The 18,427-nt window shown below is 36.3% G+C and overlaps 1 protein-coding gene across 1 annotated transcript in view; it reads right to left on the bottom strand.

Annotated features, from left to right (window-relative positions):
- Nucleotides 1-18,427, bottom strand: part of ABCA9 (ATP binding cassette subfamily A member 9) — a 50,215-nt gene that overhangs the window by 20,543 nt on the left and 11,245 nt on the right. The window contains exons 8-24 of the mRNA XM_019623804.1: nucleotides 17,877-18,103; nucleotides 15,016-15,157; nucleotides 14,548-14,733; nucleotides 13,497-13,644; nucleotides 12,982-13,150; nucleotides 12,832-12,893; nucleotides 12,190-12,300; nucleotides 11,556-11,731; nucleotides 11,240-11,359; nucleotides 10,879-11,017; nucleotides 10,277-10,367; nucleotides 7,890-8,029; nucleotides 6,953-7,072; nucleotides 5,186-5,384; nucleotides 3,401-3,567; nucleotides 2,622-2,755; nucleotides 664-801 (exon numbers count right to left, since the gene is read on the bottom strand). Of these exons, the coding sequence (XP_019479349.1) occupies nucleotides 664-801; nucleotides 2,622-2,755; nucleotides 3,401-3,567; nucleotides 5,186-5,384; nucleotides 6,953-7,072; nucleotides 7,890-8,029; nucleotides 10,277-10,367; nucleotides 10,879-11,017; nucleotides 11,240-11,359; nucleotides 11,556-11,731; nucleotides 12,190-12,300; nucleotides 12,832-12,893; nucleotides 12,982-13,150; nucleotides 13,497-13,644; nucleotides 14,548-14,733; nucleotides 15,016-15,157; nucleotides 17,877-18,103 (2,469 nt within the window). The remainder of the gene's footprint in view (nucleotides 1-663; nucleotides 802-2,621; nucleotides 2,756-3,400; nucleotides 3,568-5,185; nucleotides 5,385-6,952; nucleotides 7,073-7,889; nucleotides 8,030-10,276; nucleotides 10,368-10,878; nucleotides 11,018-11,239; nucleotides 11,360-11,555; nucleotides 11,732-12,189; nucleotides 12,301-12,831; nucleotides 12,894-12,981; nucleotides 13,151-13,496; nucleotides 13,645-14,547; nucleotides 14,734-15,015; nucleotides 15,158-17,876; nucleotides 18,104-18,427) is intronic.

Below are 18,427 nucleotides of genomic sequence, written 5' to 3' on the forward strand. Positions count from 1 at the left end.
TTGTTAAGGAAGCCACACTGTCTGGCCTTTAAGACTTTGGCTGATTCAAATAGGGTCCCATTACTTAGGGCCACAGGTGGTGACAGATTTAAGACCAAAAGGCATCAGTTCTTTTTCTCAATTAATTTTATCTTCTTCTGTTCCATTCACCCTAAGTCATCCAATTAAGGTTATAATGTTATATAATTTTTGCTAAAAACCTTGTGTATGTATATATGCAGGCATATATACCGGGTGCGCCAAAAAAATGTATAAAAGTGGACACTTTGGTCAACATTGCTCAAGCAGTAGTTTGCCATAATCAGAAGTGTCTGGATGCTGATGGTAACCACTTTGAGCACCCGTTGTCATTGCAGAAGTCAAAGGTGACTTGTATTCCTCTTTTGTTATCGGTATATATTGAGCATGACAATTTTAATACAGTTTTCCTTTCTTAAAATGTATATACATTTTTTGGCACCTCTGGATAAAAACATATATGGTAATTTGTATGTATATAAAACATATTGATTTTATTCCCTATGTTAAGGATGTTATCTTAAAAAAAATAAATAAACTTATTCAAGAATAAGTTCAAAATTAACATGATGTTATTTCAGCATTTCAAGTATGTTCTTGAAAACTTCTTATGGCTCAGGAAAACTGAGACAATATTACACTTACTTCGATATATGTGCTTCTGTCCGTCTGAATGCGCTCTGAAGAATTAAAAAGTCCAAGCAGCCCATTGCTAATGACATCCATGAGGACAGGAAAGCAATTCAGCCTTCTGGTATTACATGCTATTGAAAATCTGTGATCCTAAAATGAAACAAACATTCATTCTAAGCCCTTCAGAAGCCAGTACAAAATTTAATGAAAGAATATGGTAGAAAATCATTCAAATTATTGACAATATGATAAGGCTAAAGCACTGGATGTGATTAATATCTCCATCACTAATATTATTTGATTAAGTCCCAGTATCCTGCAAGAAATCCAGTATTTTGGTCTTTACTCATCATGGCATCAGCCATGTGGCTATTTATGCTTAAACGCTCACAAAACGAAGTACCTCACATGATTTTTAGCAGTGACACTATAAAACTCCCTAATGCAACCTCCCTTTGAAATGGTAGCAGTCTTTTTCAAAAATTCAAAATGGGATACATTCATTTTATAACTAAAGAATGTGTGGACACTTGGAAAGCTCGAGGCAGGCAGTTAGTTAAAGAATCTCTAACTTAAATAGGTTGGAATCCCTTCCCCAATTCCCCAATAAAATCTTTAAAAAAAAAAAAAGCACATAAACGTAGAAAACCACAGGTGCTCAATAAGTTGCATTTATTATCATTACTGCTGTCAGGTTACTTTTCTTGGGAATGCCTTGGGTTTCCATGACAGAACATTCAGCTTTGAGTAGATCGAGGAACTGGCTGATTTAGAACTAGAAGCAATCCTCATTTAAAATCTAATTTTCCCGGCCTGCTCAGATCCTCTGAGTCAGAATCTCCCTGGGGAGGGGGAGGGCGTACCATTCTGTACCTTCCAGTCATCTCTTTCATATGCTTTTGTAACGAAAGCATAGGTTTTTCACAAATGCTGAACTTGCCATAGCAATGTTGCATGGGAAGTCTTTTTTCAAATGACATTTTAAAATCATTTCACAATGCAGAGATTCTGCAGTTCTAACAAGCTCCCAGGTGATCCAATGATACTGATTCATGAACCATACTTCGAGTTGCTGGAAACTAAGAATTTTTTTTTAACATCAGATAGTTGAGCATAAATATTTATCTAAAGATTTGACCCTTTTGTGTAAAGTTTAGCAGGTAGGACTTGAGCTTTTCCCCTATAAAAACCATAAAAAATCTACTGCAAAAAACTAAGAACTAATAATTTTTTGTGGTAACCAGAGCTGAAGTACCCAATAGGCATTAATCAGATTTATTTTTGGAGGATTCACCAAAATGCATCAGTTGGCTCAGTTGGTTAGAGCGTGTGCTCTGAGCAACAGGGTTGCTGGTTCGATTCCCACATGGACCAGTGAGCTGCGCCCTCCGCAACTAGATTGAAGACAACGACTTGAGCTGAGCTTCTGGAAAGCAGCTGGTGGGCAGCTGGATGGCTCAGTTGGTTAGAGTGCATGCTCTTAACAACAAAGTTGCCAGTTTGACTCCCACATGGGAGGGTGGGCTGCGCTCCCTGCAACTAGATTGAAAATGGTGACTGGACTTGAAGCTGAGCTGCACTCCCCACAACTAAGATTGAAGGACAACAACTTGACTTGGAGGTGATGGGTCTGAGAAAAACACACTTTTCCCCAATAAAGTTAAAAAAAATGTCATTTGAGCCATTTGAGAATAAGATTTAAATTAATGATTGGCATAGACTATAATGGCCAATAAGATTTAAATTCATTATTAATTATAGAGGTGCATGCAATGCAATAAGGAACAAAATTGAACAGTATTTCATTATATGCTGTTATATGGAGGCTGCAGGCAGCTTCTCCTCTAAAAACAAGAAATATGCCATCTGTTTGTGCCAAATTGACCTTTTACATCGGTTGACATGTATGACTCCAACTGCATGTTCATGCGCCATCTTTGGTGAGATGCAACAGTTGGAGCCCAACATACCTTGTCATCCCCTGACACGGTAATAGCACCATTGTATGACGGCTCGTTTGGGCCGTGTCTAGTTCCGAAGGCATCTACTTCCAAAGCTATGTTCTGTTTTCTCAGTGAATGTATAAAGTTTTCAATGCTTGACCCTACCATGAAGGTAAAGATCAAAAGAAGCAAAAATGAAGTAAAACAAAAGTCAAGCAATGTTAAAACAAAACAATAAAACAACAACTAAACGGGGTCACTCAAAGCATACCACAATGACTGTCTAAGGATGTCCCTAAAAAGGCAGAATGGATGCTGTAGTACTAAAATCCATTCTGATACCAAGGATAGGACATTGTTACTTTACCTAGAAGCTAAGCATTTACTTATAATTTCTGTTAGTGTAAAAATACTATTTAAAATTAACATTATAATCCTGGAAGATATTAATCTATTTTCTTAGAAATTTGGAACAGATTTGTTTTTTCCAGAGCCCAAGAATGCATAGTACTTCAAAAATGTTATGGAAAGACTGCAAAAACCAGTCAAGGATTTGCCTTCCTAAATCACTTTTGATTGCTTTGTACAATAAGCTTTAGGGTTTAAGTAAACTTACAAAATCTGTTTCTAAAACAAACTCCCCAGCCCTACATTTTTCTCATTTAATGAATTTTATGAATTTCCTGTTTGTCCTCATACATGCTTTCTAAAGCGTACAGAATTTATTTTTCCTTCATGGCTTATGTTGTCTGGAGAATCTCTCAATGAGAACAACAATTACAAGTTGCATGTTAGCCCATGTTCACCTGTTTTATTGATGAGCAGTAAATGGGTCAGAGGAGCGTGAGGCAGTTGTCCCGGTGAGAGGAAGTACATATTAGGAGACAGCCCCCAAGAAAAACTCTTCTTATACAGCTCATAGAATACATGTTCCAAAAACTGAGGGCAGAAGCTAACACCCAAAAGCAATAATCTGCATGGAGGAAGAGGTAAGAGAAAAGAATTCATGTATAGCAACTTTTGTAGGTTCTTACATTTGAGCAGATAATGGGTGTTATCATAGGAATAAATTATAAACACTAACCAAATATATGGAATCATGCTTTTTCTCCCCTTTTCTTCTTTCTAAAACGAGATGGTTCCTATGAAGCTATCCTTGGTCTTTCTATCTCTCTATATGCCTCCCACCACATTAAATATTTCATTGAAGCCTAGGAAATCCTCTGATTATGACGCTTAAATCTTTCTGTCCAGTGTCCACTACATTGCTCTGCCTCAGTCTTGCATTTCTTCCTTTTTGGGGACCACTGCAAGCTGGCATCTCACCAACGCCCAGACTTACTACACTCTGAAACTTTTCCCTCTCCTGTTCTCAATTTCTGTAAATTACATTTTCTCATTCACTTGGGCTCGGAAGCTCAATCATTTTACACTCATTTCTTTCCCATGCATTCCTTTCCCAAATGGTTGAAAATGTCTATCTATCATTTTATCATTATTATTTGCCTCCGCACCTTCTTCTCTCTTCTACTTTTCAAGTTTGGACTTTAATTATCTCTTTCCTGACCTCTTTCAATATTGTCCTAAATGACTGTTTTCCTTGTATCCAGTGTTTATTTCCAAACCATTTGCACTATTGCCCTATTATGTTTCTTGGCATTCTGTTCTAATTATATCAATTGCCTGTTCAAAATAAAAAATAAAACCTCAATAGTTCCTTATTATTCATAAGGTTCAATCTCTCTAGCTCTATGTACTATATTATCAAAATTACTTTTACTTTTCTGTGTGTGTACTCTATATTGCAATTAACTCAAATTGATAACAGTTTCCAAACTCCCCATGAGCTCTCCATGCTCAGAACTGCTTCCTCTGTCTGAATGTCCATCCTTCTCTCTTTCCTTAGCTAAATCTTCCATTTTCCTACACCAAATTTAAGCTCTCCTTCATGTAAAATCCTTTTCTGATACCCCTATTTGGACATAATCTCTCTTATACTGAATGCTATAGTTGGCAATGTTGTCTAATTTTGTACTAGGCTCTTTTAGTGTACGTCTAATCACCCTCAACAGCCGAATCTCAAGTCTGATTTATTTTTATAAGTGTTATAGACACTTACTAAGAGGGTTATGCAGAGGTACTCACAAATATTTTTGAATGACTAAGTGTCCTGAGTGGAGAGCAGGGTTTATGTGAGGAGGTATGACTCAGTGAAGAGCCTGAAGCTGTAGAGGACCATGTGGTTTGAACCACATAATAGGTTCCAGTGTCGTGAAACCTTGGCTAAGATACAACCTGGCACATAGGCAAGTCTCTGAGATGGGACCTAAGTGCTAATTTCCATGCTTCTGAAAAACCACTTCAACCCTTTGATAAGAGCATGTTCTGTGTGAAATTAAAAGAAAACCCTTATACTTTATCTGGTTTAATGACATACCCACCTAAGCAATGAAAAATTGGCTTCTTTGTTAAAAACACCATCTACAGTTGCTGGAATTTACTTTATCTGAGGTTGTGTTTTTTTTTTTTTCTTTTCTTGAATTTATTTTGAATGCACTGACCAAGCATATCTGGAACACTCAGATACTCACATGGTCATGAGAGTTTTTTTTTCATTCTTTAACTTTAGAAAGCGAACTTTCGCTATTGCACAGGTCTGCTGCCTCCAGAGAGCCAGGCCACTGGCTGCATTCTTTGTTTCATTAAAGGAAGACAAAAGTTGTTGCAGCTCAACAAGGCCTTCTGTGTCTTTTGTCCTATCACTTTGCAATTGTCCCCAAATTCCAATGTCTATAACACATAAAAATCAGTAATTTATAAAGTGCCATTTTAGATGTGCATTATTTAGCTTTTCCTATGATCATCTTTTCACCAAATGGTGTCAGAGTGGAGTTTTGGACAAAGATACAAGTATAGTAAAACCTTGGATTGCGAGTAACGTGGTTTGCAAGTGTTCCGCAAGATGAGCAAACATTTCTAATACATTTTAACTTGGTAAAAGAGTGATATCTTGCAATACGAGTAGTTAGTTTCCAGAATGAATTATGCTTGCAAACCAAGTGCATTTTAACGTGGTAAATGAGCGATGTCTTGCAATATGAGTAGTTTGTTTCCAGAACAAACTATGCTCACAAACCAAGGTATTACTGTAATCTAATTCATGGCTTTACTTGAGCAACTACTAGAGAAATGAAAATGAAGCAAAAAAAAAAAGATACACTACAAGAAGAAAAAATGATATAATTAAAGAAAATCTTCATGCTGAACACACAATGTGACATATAGGTGATGTATTATAGAAATGTACACTTGAAACGTACGTAAAATTACCAACCATTGTCACCCCAATACATTTAATTTAAGAAAATCTTGCATATCCTGAAAAAAAAAAGTTCTGTGTCTGCAACTTTAAAGGATTTAATTCATTCTAGGGAAATCAATAAAACAAAACAAAAACCCATATTTAGCCTAGAAAAATCTATTTGTTGTAAGAGATAAACTATCTTAGTATTTGTGACCCAAGTGGAAGAGTTAATACATATACATAACCCTCCTCTCCCCACCTCTAAAAATATGAAATTGATAGAGACAATTTTTTTTAATATAGCCATAGTTGAAAACAAGATAAAAGTTACTTTTTTGGAAGAGGAGCCTAGAGAAACTGATCAACTCTAGACTTTCAGAAAGTTATATGTACACTAAAAGTTAAGTGCAACCACTAAGAAAAGATAACTATATAACTTCAAGACTGGATAAAAGAAGGATTAAACAAAACGGATCAATCAGGAAAAAAACAGGAAATTAAAAAAAAGAAAATGGAAAAGCACAGTAAAGAGTAAACACAATAGGATGATAGTAAACCAGAAACAAGGAAATAGAGTAATTAGAAAAGGCAGAACGCTTTCCAAGGAATGACAACGAAACTGACAGAAAAATCTTTCAACAGCAATGATGGACTCCTGATATTGGAATCATATCCCCAATATACTACAAGAAAAGTAACTGTCCATCTACAGTTCTAATCCTCTTTTTTCTCTAGCTCTTATATTCAAGGAATATTATATTTCATATTTGTTTTCCGCTCCATGAGGACCTAGTCTTACACACTGCTATATTCCACATGCTTAGTAAAATGCATGGTACAAAATAAGGAATTCAAGATGGGAGACCCGCATTGAGAGAAAAAGGAAGGGAAACAGAAATACATTTCTATCTGCTCTACATTTTCCCCAAACCAGACTAAATCATTATACTCCAAAGCATATAATTTCACCATTCAAAGTATATTTTCAAAATAAAATATTGCACAGAAAGATAAAATTCAAATTTTTCTTTTCTTTTCTTTTTTTTTTTTTTACCTGAGTCATCAACAGTTGACTTGCCTTCTAATTTCAAGAACACCTCATTCAAAGTTGTCATGGAAACACCATAATCCTCAATGCCCTGTTTAGAACATTTATCAAGATCCCTGTAAAGGTCTAAAAGTAGACACAAAAATGCATCAAAATAATATAATTTGTAATGAGACTAACAATAACCATATTTTCCAAAAATAAATAACATTTGTGATAGACCAACTACATTATCAGAAACAAGGTTATGATATTCCCTTATTTGCAAAATAATCTATACAGTGTGTTAGTTTCCATGTCTTGTTGAGTATAAAGTTTTAAATGTTTATTTTTTCATTCTTAGAAACTATGTAAATAAGGAATTTTGAAATAAATTATTACATTTTATTTAATATGTTTTAAATTTTTAATTATTAGATTATAGGGAGTGTTATGGATGGACAGAAGTTCGGGCCAACCCAGAATTTATATGTTGAAATCTACCCCTAATGTGATGATATTAGGAGGTGGGGTCTCTGAGAGGTAATTAGGATTAGATGAAGTCCTGAGGGTGGAGCCTTCATAAATGGAATTAATGTATTTCTAAGAGTCACAAGAAAACTTGTTTTCTCTCTCTGCTCTCTGCCATGTGAGGCTAGAAGGAGAAGTCAGCAGTCTGCACCCTTGAAAAGATCCCTCGCAAGAGCTCAGTCATGACCTTTGCCTCCAGGACTGTGAGAAAAAAAGTGTTTGTAAGCCACCCACTCTATACTTATCTGTTATAACAGCCCAAACTGATTAAGATAAGAAATGTTTAATTCTAAACCCCCATGATTTAAGAAACATTTTCCAGAAATCAGAGATTTATGCTTTCATCTTAGGCATAATCGTTAGGCAATATAGTAACAAATGCAAAAGAACTAATGTTACTGTAAATCACTCTGTGGTCTCTACAATCTGTTACCTGGAAATTTGTTTGTTCTTTCCAAAGGCAAAGTATACACAAGCTTTTCGTCACTTTGTGCCGTTAATTTGGCATCTGGGATGTGCTGTTTAACAAGCGACGTTACATTGTCTGGCTCGCACATTTCATTCAGATGCAGACTAACATTTAAAGAGAGTAAATTAAAGTTATTTTTCTCTAACACTGTCTCTACAAACCATGGCAGTTTGTGCTTGTCACTTCATTAACATTTATGAGACAAAACATATATAATCTACTGCAAGAAGCAAGAGATAAAAACATTAATATAGTCCAAACTGTAATCTATAAAACCTGGCAGAGCAACTAGTGGAAGGGATGTTAGTGACAGATAAGGTGACTCAAGGATTGTTATTCGGAGAAAAGAGAGTTCGGCTAGATCTTGGCTGGGGTGACGTGGAGAGGAATGCCGGATTTCATCTCCATCTGTTCAATAACTCAACTTTGAATTCTTTCTCCCTTTGCAGGAAAGCACAAGTTCTGCAAACACCAGCGCTTGAACATGGTAAAAACAAAAATGGAGGTGATGTGATATAGTCATTAAGAACTTGGTTCTATTGACCTTCTGACCCATGTCCCAGAATGCAGGTTTAATGTCTCTCAGCATCAGTTTTCTCATCTGTGAGATCAAACAATACTAACCTCACAAAGAATTTCAAAATACAGAATAAAATATGTATGAGACAGCACATGGCCTTTCACCAGGTAAACCATCAATATATGAGTATGTTAGCTAATTTCATCTTTTTTTTTTTTTTGGTCCCAAATTTATTTAAGTCAAATAAATGCCTTCTTATGAGAACAATATAAAGTTCTTCATCAAATCATTGGGTTTTAGAAAGCCCATTATCAGTCACATGCATTGAAATTTACTGAGGCTACAGGATGATGAGGGCATCGTATCACAATTGACTTTGATGACACAAACCTAAAAAATCAATTTTAGAAGGAAAAGCTATTCTGTGTTTACAAGGCCCTGTGCTAAGCATTCTCCAGGACACCAAATAAGAAGAATACAGAATCTTTCCTAAAGAAGCTTGTAACAAAATATAATGTAAATATATGTGTGTGTATATATATATATATATGTGTGCGCGTGTGTGTGTGTGTGAGTGTGTGAGTGTGTGTGTGTGTGTGCATAATGGTATAATATAATGTAAATATAATATAAAGCAGCATATTGTGGAATAAGTGAGGGAGAGCAAAGTTGAGTTTAAATCAACTTTGCACACGTTCAATATTTTTAGTCTTAAGTGCAAAATAGGTATGATTAGTGCTATTTTATCAATGAAATTACTGGGGATCAAGGAAGTTGATTAAGTTGCTTAAGGCAACAATTCAAAATACTGCTTTCAGGTTCCAGAAGAACGGATGCTTTTTAAGGAGAAAACATTCAGGAAAGGCCTTCAAGAACGCATAAGATTTGAACATGGTTAAAATGGGTTGGAGGAGGACATGTCAAAGAGATGTCCTACCTCAAGCAGAGACAAGACACTAAGCTATGGAACAGGCCTAGAGAGCACTGAGTGGTTCCTTTCAGGTACTGATTCCATCAGGTTGTATCAAACAATCATGGTGGAATGGTAGGTTTGATCAGGTTAAACACTTGGAGTAAATAATGGGGGGATTCATTTAACCACTGGAGATAAAGTGATTTGCATCATTTTTAAGGAATATTAATATTTTAGTGGGAAATACAGGGAGGGATTCATCCTGTGTCTGTAATCTTGGTCCAAAGGTTCTACCACTTATAAATGGTGTGAGATTGGGCAGATTATTAAAACTCTCTGCCATGTCAAAGGAGGATAATAATACCATCTTGTTAGAGTTATTGGGAGGATTATTACTTGAGTATATGATTATATGAGTATTCCATACGTCAGTATCTTAGCAAGTACCTAACACATAGCCAGCACTTACTAAGTGACAGACATTACTTAATAATGATAATAAACTATGCTCTTGGAAAGAAGGAGACAGAAAAGAATGAAGGGGGCAATGAATTCAGGGAGAACAGAGAGGAGGCTATTGAAATTGTCAAGATAAACCAAAATAAGCATCCGAATTGTGATAAGAGGGAGGGCTGAAATAGCAATAGACTTCTCATAGCAAACAAGGTGTTGTGAAAATATTTTCCACAAGTTCTATTTAAACATAGCGTCATCATCCTTATATTCTTAATGTCTACAACCCCACATATCCTTCATTCTACCTAAGAGAGAGAGAGAGCAGTTGTGCTGTAGCTCTAACAGAGCTCTCTTGAAATGACTCACTAATGGCGAAGCCTCCTCTAACACACTACTACTGATGCCACTTGTCCTCAACATTCCCAACATGCTCTAACATGGCTGCAACGATAAGGGTCATACCTCAAGTGGTAGCCAATGCCCCATTTCTTCTTCAGGAATAGGGAAGAGCCTGCACACTTCAGCTTCCCATTGGATATAAACACCTTCCGATCTAAGTAGAAAAATGCCAAAAAAACAAATTGCATTAAGAACTTTTTTTTCTTCACTCTTTCTAAAAGAAGAAACCCATGAATAAGTAATGGTTTCTAGGAGCATGGCCCACTAAAACAGATGCATTTGAAGTCTGATCAAAGGTAAGTCACTTTCTTTGTCATCCAATGACTACAATATTTGTAAGTTTATTCTCTAGTATATTTCGAAAAATTATCACACCTTGAAAGGGTCTATTTCAAGCTAACTGACATTCGTATTGAACAAAACACAATATATCTTTGAGAATATGGTGGGTATTTTATAACCGATGAGCTGCTTTGCCTTAGATTGGAACACTTCCAAGGGACAATGTACTCAGGGATGGAGGAACTTAAATGGGTGAGAGAAAACTTTTCCTGTTTGGCTCACAGCTGTCACACACAAGGCAGTTGAGTTGGAATGCATCTATACATAGTCCATGCATGTCCTTATTTTCTCCCTAAGATGCGTGAAAGAAAACCAAGAATCACCAGCCAGGATGTCAGCCTCATCCATGAACTGGGTACTGAAGAGGATCACTCTGTCTGACTTCCTCTCTTTCAGAAGGTTCCACACACGATGCCTTGAAAGAGGGTCTGATCCAGCAGTTGGTTCATCCAGTAGCAAGATCTGCACAGTAGGAAAGCACAGAAAATCGTTTCCCCTTTCAGGAAGGATTCTTTTAAAAAGCAACATACTGGTACTTTCAGAAATAGCTAGAGAAATATCTTAGTACTTAATTTCTCATGGTAACTGTTCTCTGACATTTATCATTTGCAAATTAAGTCTGATCCAATACAATTGTTTTGCAATCCTCAATCTGATGTCACCAGTAATTTTAGTCCCGTTTACCTGAGGATCTCCTAAAATGGCAATCCCGAAAGTTAGTTTCCTTTTCTGTCCGCCGCTTAAATTCTGAGCAACGGTGTCTTGAACAGTATCCATCTCCAAGTCCTGTAAAATTCTTTGTACCTAACCACATAAAAGGTATTTAGTCCCAAACCCAGAATGTTTATTTTAAAAACACTATCATCTTGCTGTTCATTCCAAAGGGCCTTGTTGCCCTTTAGACACAAGAATTGTGTAGAAATAAAGCAAATGCATTTAGAACTTTCTAGGTAAACAATTTCATTTTCATGGTTGTGTGTCATCTAACATGTCCACCTACCTCTTCCTCCACTTCCTGTGGCTGAATCCCTTTTATTTTAGCAAACAGCCTGAGGTTTTCTCTCACAGTGAGGAAGCCAAACTGCACATTGGATTGTGGACAAACTCCGGTAAGCTTGCTGACAGTTTCCAAGTTAGTCATTTCCGAAAGTGAGTGATTATAGATGGTGACCGAACCTAAAAGTAGGAGGTAAGAGAGTTAGCATCAGGATCAAGTTCCGTGCTTTATTTAAGATTTTTTTAAAAAGTAAAGTTAAAAAAAAAGATATTTTGAAATGAATAACAATGTGTGTCAATCACTAGAGACCTTTAAAGATATTGTACCTGTAAGGAATACACTAGTGACTAATTACAAATTTAATGTACACAATCCATCTGATCCAGCTGGAATGCCAATTAATAAGCATAAAGCTACTTATCCAGAAATATTTAAACCACAAAGGTTTTCCTAAATAAATAGAACATGAATCTATGAAAGAATGATTTAAAGGAACGTCTAAAACTTTTAAATACACAAGTGTGACTAGTAGTTAATGAAACTGCTAACTACTGAAATTAACAAAACTAATTAACTAATGAAATGCCCAGTGAGTTCATTTGTCCATGTTCCTGCCACTGGATAATTATCTCCTCACCTGATGTTGGGACTGACAGTCCACTGAGCATATTTAACAGGGTCGTTTTCCCAGCTCCACTGTGACCAAGGAGGGCAGTAATCTGGCCTTCATATATGTCAAATACCAGACCTGGTGTTATTTAAAAAAAAAAAATTACACTGAGGGCCTAGATAGCAGCTTTACATTCTATGAAATTTGTGTAAGTACTTCTAGCATGGGTATATTTGGCTAGCAATATTCCAAGTAAAAGTCATCCCCAAATTCTTTCCTTTAAAATATATCTTCTATGATACATATTTTACAGATGTAGCATTTCCATGATATATTATTATGTGATTAACAATGTTTTGGGATCAAACCAGTTTTGTTATTAAAGATAGGCTGACTACCAGAAAGAAAGCTGATTAGAAAATGTGATGAGTTGAAAAGAAACTATCATGGTGCTATCACACATCTTTCAAACCCATAGATATCAGTGGTGCATCTGACTTTCTAAAATTGTGATATGGTTTTGCATTTGCTTGGAAAGAAACGTAATGTGTTCCAATAAAGGGGAGTCATGCTACCTGGAATATATGCTCTGAATCTTTACCAAGACAGTGTAACAGTGAGACACAGTCTCTAAATCAAACAGCCATGTTAAATAAGGTATTTTATTACCTTTCAAAGCTTCTACTTTTTCATGCTTTCCTGTTTTATATTCCTTTTTAAGATTTTTTATTCTGAAAAAAAGAGGAAAATGTTTTGCCCGATAGATCTCTGGTCTCTGACCTGTTTTCCACTGGCACCTCCCCATAATTTATTGATTACCTGATGGCTTCTTTTCCATGGAATTCTGGGGACACTGGTTCAAAAGAGTCATTAGATGAAGGATCAACATCTATTTCGTTCTCAAGGGCCACGTGGTCAGTCCTTTGATGTTGAAACCAAAAAGAGGATTTCAGAAAAAACCAGGGAGTCCGCCGATGTCCATATTCAGCTACATGACCAGGAGGCAATTAAACGTTGGGTCAGTCACTGCTTTCAGGGTACCAGTCACCACAGCACTAGCATTCTCCACCTAGTTCTGATACCAGCACTAACAAGATAATTAAGCCTTAAGCTCTTGCAAGTGTCTCTTGTTAAAAAGAAAATCTGAAGTGTGATGGTAGAACAAGAGCTTAGAAAGTTACTGTATAAACAGTGCACAATACTACCATTAGGTTTATTCTAGAAATTTTGGAAAAAAAATGCTCACTAAATTATATTCAATACATTGCAGACAGTTCCTTTAAAGAAATCCAATGAATGAAATTGTGCTGAGTCACAATCATGTTACTACTTACTGGGCAAAATTTTGTCAAAATACAGTGTCAATACCAAATAGAGAAGCGTATCAAACACCAACATGAAAAGAGTAGCTATTATTAGGTTTGGGTTGTTTGAAGAATCCATATGGATGTTAGTATTCACGTCATGGTCCACATGTAGAAGCTGTAAAAAAGATACATCCACTGAATTTCCAAAGGACAAATAGAGCATCAAGAATTATTGTCTTATTTCTGCTAGACACTGGGATTAAAAAGATAAAACATAATTCCTGTCTTTATAGAGCTCTCATCTATTGAAAGATGTAACAAATGAAACCATTTAACTTCAAAGCAATTTGGGAAGTTAATGGAGGTAGGTATCAAGGGCTTAGAGACCCACTGGCAGCAGCAGGCAAGCCCCACAGGCAGAAGGAAAAACTCAAGGAAGGTGATATTTAAGCTGGGCTGCCATTAGGATTGCATTGGGCTTAGGCTGTGGGAAAAGGAGAGCATTATAAACAGGGGACGGGGTTTGAAAGTAAAAACATTGGAGGGGTGAAAGCGCTTCAGTGGTTGGACAGACAGCAGCAGAATAATTACTTAGCATAGGAAGATAAAACGAGTTTATATGTAACATGACCTTTTTTTTTAGCATTTATAGTTAGGATGTCATAATTAGAATTAAATTTTCTGAGAGGAGGTTCAGCTCCATTATAATGGGCCAATCAAAAAATAAAAATGTATCTCTATAGAATTCCTGGTTTTCAAATACTTGCGATAATATTGAGGGTCATGTTTCCTGAGCATTAAATTAGATAAGTCTTCACTGGGACAGCAGCCTGTTAAAAGTAAAAGCTAAACCACATCAGTAGTGGAATATTATTAGCCTTTAGTTAGTGATCAAAAGGAAAATTAATTATGCTGAGAGAGAAGAATAAAGACATACGTCTCCTATCCCTTCATCATGTACCTTGACAAAGGAGGATAACAATTTTAATGCTCAGCACACATAGCATGAATTATTCAGAGGGAATCGGTTGTAAAATTTTTATGGAAAAGAAAATGAAATAGTTACATTAACTCTTACCTGGGCCATTCCAGCAGTGAACGCAAAAGGGCTGAGAAGACATAAGGTCCACTCCAGAAAGGCAGGAAGGTGTCTGTACAAGGCGGTGAATCCCAGACTCCCCCAAAAGACAGTGAGGAGAAAGACGACCAAGCCAGTAAGGAAAGGTTTCTTGACCAACACACTCATCAGGAAAGCTAAAGTTATCTGAGAGAAGAGAGAAACTTCAGGTGGTATATAATTCTCTGAGAAGCATCAGTAGCATAAAACAATTTCACAGTACAAAGTATACTTCATCCATTTCCCCCCACCCCGAGATACTGTCTCATGCAAATACTCAAATACTACAAACAGAACAGAACAGGTGTGATCAGAATCCGTGCTAGATGGCTGGTAGGTTTCTCTGACAATGAGGAGAGGCAGGGAGGGTGGGAGGGAGGGAGGGAGAGAAGGAAAGGCGAGAGAGACTAACCAAATTCGCCAACTCACCAAAGACAGGCCATAGAGGAGAAAGAGGGTGAAGACCAGCACAGAGCCAGTTAGGACGACAATGTGGGTGTGTTTTACAATAAGAGCCATCAGAGTAGCCATAGTAAAGATGAAGCCGCCATACATCAAACCCCAGGAGAGCCTGGCATAGAAACAAAGCATCAGTTCAGGGTGCTGTTCCTTCATCACTTCACCCATGCATTTATTCAGCTTATCATACACCAAGAGTAAAGGGAATACAACAGCTAATAAACCCAAAAACTTCTCTGCCCCTCAAGTTCATATTCTACGCGGGGTGGAGGGGGGAGCAGGTGATAAACAAGAAACTGGGTGATAAAATGAGAGGAATTGGAAGAGGTCTTCAGGGAAGATATTTATGAGCATTTGTCAGTTCTAGACTTCTTGCAGTAAAGTCATTGCATAAATACCAGGGACAAAAAGTAGACGATAAAGCAGGGATCAGCAAACTTTTCCTCTGAAGATCGAGATAGGAAATATTTTAGGCTTTTTGGACCACACAGTCTCTGTTGCAGCCACTCAACGCTGCCTTTGTAGCACAAAAATAGTCACAGACAACATACAAAGGATGAGGGTGGCTGGGTTCCAATAACAATTCATTCGTGGACACTGAAATTTGAATTTTATATAAATTTTTGTGTGCCATGAAATATAATTGTTCTTTCGATTTCTTTCAAGCATTTAAAAATGTATAAGCCCTTCCTAGTTTGCAGATTGTAAAAAAAAAAAGGATCATAATTTGCCAACCTCTGCTCCAGATGAGATAGAGAAACAGATATACACATAGGCTTAGGGCATAGATAGATACAGCTATATAGATGGATATGAAGACCGGTTATTTCTTGCTATCAATGCCAAAGAAACAGGAAGAAAGTCCTTTGTAGGGGAAAGAATAAGCTATCCAACCAAACAAATCTAGGTTCAAGTTTTCTGTGCTAAATTGTACCTATATGATCCTGAAAGGTAGTTACTTGATCTATTTAAACCTTATCCTCTGCTGAAAAATAACAGAATTAAATGAGATATTGCAATTATGGGTTTAATATGGCGCCTGGTCCATAATGGGTCGACAATGAAAACTTAGTTTACTTTTATTCAAAGTAGAAAATGCTGTCATGTTTTGGGAAGTTTTGCCTAATTATGATGATTCCCTTTATACAATATACTTCTGTTTATCTGAAATTGTTCACCATTCTGCCCTCTATAAAGCTATCCTTAATTTCGTTCATTTGTGTGCCATACAAATAAAATGTCACAGCCTTTTCTAACTCTTTCTTACCCTTTTCTTACTCTTATGGGGAAAAGTTCTGATCTTTTTAACCCTTCCTCATCAGATTTATTTGGTTTCTCTCTTTTAAAAAATCATATTAGTTACTTTTCTCTGACTCACTGTAGATTTCCATGGGTTTTTTTTTAAATACAGTGACCAAAATTTCCTTCAGTATTGACTTACACAATTTGAATACAAAAAGAAACACCAAAAAAACCCCACAAAAAAACAAACAAAAAAACACACTCCCATTCTAGACCAAACCAGCAATCCATTTTCTCTACTTTTGCACTCAGTACATTGAAGATTTATGGGGGGAAAATAAATAAATTTGGTGTAAATTGGCATCATTAAAAATATGTAGTCTTCCTACTCAGCGTTATCTAAAGTTCTTTTGAAGACTACCTGGCATATATCTAGAACTATTCTATATATTCTACAAATCTTGTTTAACACTGAGAATCTCACGGTGTGTAAAAGGCAAATTCAAACCACTGCTTTCTGACTCCAGAACTTATGCTTTTACTAACTATGTTTCAAAAACATCTTTTGGCTAAACTCATTTTAAATACTGTTGCTAATTAGGATTCAGTCCTTGGTTTCCTAAGTTGCATTTCTCAGACCACACTACTTCCCAAAACTGAGTGCTGCCTAACAGTGAGTTTAATTTTCCTTAAGCTCCGTGTAAAGCACATTAAGTACACTTCCTTCTTTAATCCATATGTCCAGTAAGAGGTAGATATTATCAATGTTTCACAGGAAAGAAAACTGAGGTTTAAAGAGGTTAAGTAACTTGTTCCAGGTGGTAATGCTCAGATGGAGATGACCCCTGACTTCCTGCCTCCCAAGCCTGCTACACCTCCACGAAAGAAAAGTCTATGTGTAAAGAGCGTAACAGTTTTTTTTCCCCTTCAATGTCATAAAAGTAATAATTCGTTCAATATGGGGTCAAAGTCAATCACCCTTTTTAATCAAACATCTGAAACATATTTCATCAAACATTAGAAACCTCAAGTTTACATATATACATATACATATACATATATATACCAGGGGTGCCAAAAAAATGTATACAAGTGGACACTTTGGTCAACATTGCTCAAGCAGTAGTTCGCCGTAGTCAGAAGTGTCTGGACACTGATGATAACCACTTTGAGCACCTCTTGTAATTGCAGAAGTTAAATGTGACTTGTATTCATCTTTTGGTATCAGTATATATTGAGCATTACAATTTTAATAGTTTTTTCCTTTCTTAAGATGTGTGTACATTTTTTTGGCACCCTCTGTATAAATATTTTTTTCGCCCATATATGGTAACTAATGACTTAGAGTCATTATTTGTATCCATTAGTGATCTGGGTTTCAGCAAGCTATAGAAGTAGACTTCCTTTAATTTAATGAAGTATGAACAGTTTCATTTACCAAGCCTATAAGTCTTTCTACCTTATTCATTTATAATATACTACTTTATGAAAGCATCAAGTTTAAATATGATACTTTATAGGTCTAAGGAGTCCAACCAACTAGTTCTGTTTATGTATGCTACATGACAGATTGTAACCATGTCATTTACCAGAATGCTGACTCTTGAAGTCCCATCACTATCATCAATGACTTCATGTATTGTCTTTCTTGTGTAACATTGACTGACATATAGTATATGAATGCAGAAAAGGACAAAATGCAAAAGAAAATGGAGAAATCAGTCTTAACTCCTGCTTGGGCAACAAAAGGTAGTATCTTCATATTTATACCAGTAACTGACATGAGGTCTTCCATCACTGAATGGTTTGTTGTGATCTGAAGAAAGATATCAAGGAACAAATTGTTATTATTAAGCTAATTATAACCTCCTGTGTTTTCTCTCAATTATAAGAAATTACGTGCCTTCTACCTTTCAATAAAATTGCCCGTTTCTACTTATAGATCTGTCCCCTTGTAGTTCCTGGCACACTCCAGTTTTTGTCTGGACATCTTAGCACATCCTTACATACCAGCTTCACTGGATAAAATTCTACTCAACCTTGAAGTCCCAGCTGAAATGTCACTTCTGTTAGTAGGTCTTCTCTGATCTTTCTCATCAGAGTATGTTCAGAGAACATCGAAGCATGTTCATTGTTTGCC

This window comes from Hipposideros armiger, unplaced genomic scaffold, assembly GCF_001890085.2.
Source record: "Hipposideros armiger isolate ML-2016 unplaced genomic scaffold, ASM189008v1 scaffold_562, whole genome shotgun sequence".
In the NCBI taxonomy this organism is placed as follows: domain Eukaryota; kingdom Metazoa; phylum Chordata; class Mammalia; order Chiroptera; family Hipposideridae; genus Hipposideros; species Hipposideros armiger.